This window comes from Nematolebias whitei, chromosome 12, assembly GCF_014905685.2.
Source record: "Nematolebias whitei isolate Nwh7 chromosome 12, NemWhi1, whole genome shotgun sequence".
NCBI classification, from domain to species: domain Eukaryota; kingdom Metazoa; phylum Chordata; class Actinopteri; order Cyprinodontiformes; family Rivulidae; genus Nematolebias; species Nematolebias whitei.
In genome coordinates, this window is record NC_056509.1 from 45,938,067 (window position 1) to 45,942,872 (window position 4,806).

The window sequence follows — 4,806 nt, forward strand, 5'->3', positions numbered from 1 at the left end:
ATATATATATATATATATTCTCTTCAAAATCTGTTGTTGAGATTTAACTGACTGTAAAATTAAGTAGACCTATAAACATTTTATTATTCTATCAAAAATACTTATCTCAATCAAATACACAATCATCCTTTAAATTCAGATTTATTTGCTTTAATTCATCCATCCATCCATCCATCCATCCATCCATCCATCCATTATCTTTAACCTGTTTCTTCCTTTCCGGGTTGTCGGGGTCACTGGTGTCGATGTTCTGGCAACCCGGCTGACACTGAAACTACAGCGTTTTCATGTAAACCCGCTCATTTTTTGTTTATTTCCCAGTAAACACTGAAAAAAACACTAAAGTTTCCAGGTTGTTCTCGTGTAAACGGGGTTTTATATCAGGCAGATCACTTTGACTTGGTCATTTTAAAAGGAGCTTCGTTCTGAAAACGTCTGGACACCCCGATATAGAGTTACCAGTTAACCTAACATTATTATTATTATTGTTTTAATATGAACCAAATATTACTATTTTTAATTAAACGATTCAAAAATAGACTGAAGCTGCCTTTTATGTTAAATTGCAACAGAAGCCAGAATTATCGACCTGTTTTAACTGTTTAAGGCATGGATTTATTGATTTATTGATCTGAAATAAACTCTTGAACTGGTTTCCTGTGAGGTGTGAACACCGGAGGAGTTGGCAGCTACATCTACGATGACCCTGAAGCCGAGGCGCAGCCCTAAACTCAGCCGGACCAACGGAGACCTCCAGGACCCTCGGCGTCTCGTTGATCTGCCTTCGACAGTCATCGTAGTGACAAATGATATGTAGACTCGCAGGGAGGGAGGTTTAGATATTTATGTTGTATTTGTATATTGTTTATATTATCTATTTTTTGTACTGAGACAAACCTTTAACAGTCCTCCTGCGTGAGATTGAGGTTTACTTTTAGGTTCACCGGTTCCCTCTGCCAAACAGTTATTAAGCTTTTGTTGTAGTGGACTCGGCTCCTGTGTTTCTCCTCCTTTACGAGTAGGATTAGACTTTCGTGCACTTCCAACATGTACTGTATGACCACAAAATGTAATGGCCCACCTTTCTATCGTCAGTGTTTTTGAATCCTGGTTTTAAAAGGAACGATAAAAGTTTGAAAGATTCCCACAAACAGTGTTTTCTGCAGGATGCTCCGCTGGTCGTCCTGTTTTCTACAATAAAACTGCAGAGAAACGGACCTCGGTTGTGTTTGTGTACTTGTATACAGAAACTGTGCACAGGCATTTCATATGAAATGTTTTTACCACACAAGGAAACAGATGTTATTTGAATTACGTCTACAAAATTAAATACAAACATGAACACAAGTGATTTAAGGTGGTATAAATAAAAAAATAAGTTTCAATCCTCCACCACTGACCGTTAACGACGACTCGTTTGAGAAATTAAGAAGTTAATTATAAATAATCTCTTGCACAGAAGACAAATTACTAATTTTACATAACCAAGAATTGGACAGCACGACTGTTTAGCGGTTACAACAGGAAGGTCCTGGGTCCAATCCCCGGTTTGGACCTGGAGTCTTTCTGGGTGGAGTTGCCTGTTCTCATGTTTGTGTGGCTTTTCTTTGGTTCTCTGGTTCCAATCTTAACACGGCCTCCTTGCAAAAGAGATCTGATTAGAAAAAGGTTAATAAATAAATAAATAAAACGACACCTAACAGATAAAAATGTTTATTTATTGTGTTAATAACAGTCTGAAATACACGTACTTTAAAAAAAAAAAAAACATAAATGTTGCTAAACTTTTTTTTAATCCATGTATTTTTTTCTTGTCAGTGGCAATATTACTGTACTTACAAAGTACTGTACACCAAAGTTTTGAAGCACTTGGATATAAAATGTAAGAAATTAATAATTATTAAAGCACCCTAAAATGATTTAGCCGTTTAAAATAAAGTCAGTTTGTTTGTGTCTTCCTGGCAGTTTGTTGTGACCTTGCTTTAAAAAACGTAGCAATAAAAAATGTCATACGTCACTGACAGGAAACGGACAAGCCGCGCCCCTTTCTGAGAAAAGGAAACCGGAAGAAGAAAACAGATTTAATGCACAGCGACGAACAGGAAGTTACTCTTCAAAATAAAGCTTTTAAAACATCAGCTAAAATGACTGCCACTGTACACAGCACTTTAAAGCCTTTTAATATAATAAAGTTACTGCTTATAATTGTTCTCCAAAAACAGATTTTACAGTTAATGAATACTCATTTTACATAACCATAAACTGGCAATTATAAATCTACTACTAATCTACTATTTCTACATGCTTTAGCTGTTTTTTTTGTTACATTTTTAATAGCATTTTATTTTCACTTATTCTAAATTTGTATTCTTCCTGTTAAGATTGTCTATTGTTGTCTATGTTGTCCACTGTTGTCATTACCCTTTGTTAAAATCAGGTGTAAATGAGTCCCCGAGGCTCAATGGGATTAACTTGTATAAATAAAGGTTGAACGAAGGAACTGAACTGGCCCAGTGGTGTAACAGTTAAATATTATATTATTATTAAAATTAACACCATTTCAAATGGACCTGAACACATATATAATGATGAAAAAAAATACTAGTAAATTTGATTCACTAGTGACATTTTAAAATGCTAATTTTAGCAGCATTGAGCACCTTCTCAAAATAATTTAGGTCAAATTATAATAAAATATAATTTGAAAAAACTTACACTCAGGGTAACAACCCCAAGCTGTTACAGTATTATCAAAAGTTGGTATTTGTAAACAAAAACTATGAAATTATGAAAAAGTTTTAACATTTTTACAATCCTGTGCATAAAATATGACCGCCTACAAGCTGTTCATGTACGTGAAGTATGTAAAACTTATTTTTATATCTCTTTTCGAAGTATAACAAAATACAAAAAAAAGTAGATTTTCATGAACATCAAACACAAATGTTTTAAAATTTTTATTGTAAGTTTAAATGTAAATTTATTAAGGTCTATAATATCTTGCAATAGCTAATGAGATAATTTATCACTATTTTAATTACATAGTCTCTATATTTCCTGTCTGATTTATTTATGTATTTATTTTTTTCATTTCACCTTTGTTTAACCAGGCATAAACACTGAGAACAAATTCTTATTTACAGTTCTGACGTGGTAGTTTATTTATAATCATCGTTATTGCTGTTTATTTGTATCATGACTGTAAAAAAACGTGTTAAATAAAAAAATTGAACTCGTCCGCCACTTCCTTTTACTTTGAAACAACTTAACGGAAGTGCTGTGTTTGACTTTAGCTAGCTTAACGTTGAGCCGCCCCATCACTCACCTTTATCAGCCATAACAGTTCCGCAGCGCCACATCACAAAACGTCGTCCAACGACCTTTAAGGGGCCGCAGGAATTAAAGACCCACCAGAATCCAACCGGGAGCTTCTGAGAACACGATAAGACATAATTATTTATTTATTTTTTAATCGCTACCCGCGTGTTGACGTCGACAACCGAAGTTAGCTCCGAAGCTAACTGTTAGCCTGTGACGTTGTTGACCAAAACAAGGAGTTTCACAGCCTGTGTATGTTTTCATCACTCCCACGAGATGTTGGACGGAACTCCTGCAAACGGTGATGAAGCCTTCAGTGGCAACGTGGAGAACAACAACCCGGTACCGGGCGCAAGAGTTCTGAAGCAGCTGCTGGTGAAGAAAGGAGGGAGGAAGCCGCTGCTGCATCACCAGAAACCCCCAAGAAGCTGCCCGAGCATCCGCCTGTCGGACCACAACAACAACTCCCTCCTGACCGCCTCACCGGGACCCAGACCCGCGGCCCAGACCCATGTGCCCATCATCAACCAGAACCTCCATCATGTGAGACAAGGAGCCAAGAAAGAGGCAAGTTCTCACCAACAGGCCTCACTCAGACAAACAGCATGACGTCAGTTTATCTGATGAAATCAGGGTTAACTCCTGAAATACATTTACTGAAAGGGTTTGAATTAAACCTACAGTATTACATGTTTTTATGTATTTATAGTGGGTTTTTAGTTCATTTGTGATCATTTTTGCCAGCAAATTCACTCTAAATTATGTAAAACTATTAATAACATACAAATAAGGATTTTAAAATTAAACTCGTAAGTTATGTTGAAATTAAAAACTGCCCGAGGCTTTCGTAGTGACGCAGCACAGACTTGTGAAGAAGTGGAAAAACAAGCACAACATCCTGTTTCTGATTGTGTCACAGCTTCAGGTCCGTCTGTAAAAACCAAAGACGGGAAGAACCAGGGTTGTGCAACATTCTGAGTTGAATGAGGAAATAAAAATAAATTTAAAATGCTGTTCATAGTCTCTAAAGTTCATTGGTTTTCCCTGACATGCAGCACATGTCCAGAGGAAGGTAAAAACGCTCGAAGGTGAAATCAAGTTTTTAATCATCATCATGACTCAACGTCACGAGTTTAATGAACACAATGAGGCGTGTGGCTGGAGACGGTGCCGTGTCAACAAACTGATGCAGAATTAAATTTACCAGCTGTTCTTTACTTCATATAACTAATAATGTCACACTCAGGGTATAAGTTGTCAAAGACTCTCAGCTACTACCACACAGAATGTTTGCTCGTCATCTGGAACATCGACTGAGATGTAGCTACGCTTGTGCAGACTCGATTTTTAATCGTGCATCGTACATTGACTAGCATATTTAGCCACATCTACTAGCATATTTAGCCACATCTACTAGCATATTTAGCCACATCTACTAGCATATTTAGCCACATCTACTAGCGTATTTAGCCACATCTACTAGCGTAT

General features: G+C 36.6%; 2 protein-coding genes across 2 annotated transcripts in view; both read left to right on the forward strand.

Moving 5' to 3' along the window:
• The window catches only part of crip2l (cysteine-rich protein 2-like), a 16,115-nt gene extending 15,373 nt beyond the window's left edge, over nt 1-742 (forward strand). Inside the window, exon 8 of the mRNA XM_037685667.1 lies at nt 665-742. Within this exon, the coding sequence (XP_037541595.1) occupies nt 665-729 (65 nt within the window). The 3' untranslated portion in view covers nt 730-742. The remainder of the gene's footprint in view (nt 1-664) is intronic.
• A 2,570-nt stretch (nt 743-3,312) lies between these two features.
• Nucleotides 3,313-4,806, forward strand: part of pnrc1 (proline-rich nuclear receptor coactivator 1) — a 3,295-nt gene continuing 1,801 nt past the window's right edge. Inside the window, exon 1 of the mRNA XM_037685668.1 lies at nt 3,313-3,885. Within this exon, the coding sequence (XP_037541596.1) occupies nt 3,595-3,885 (291 nt within the window). The 5' untranslated portion in view covers nt 3,313-3,594. The remainder of the gene's footprint in view (nt 3,886-4,806) is intronic.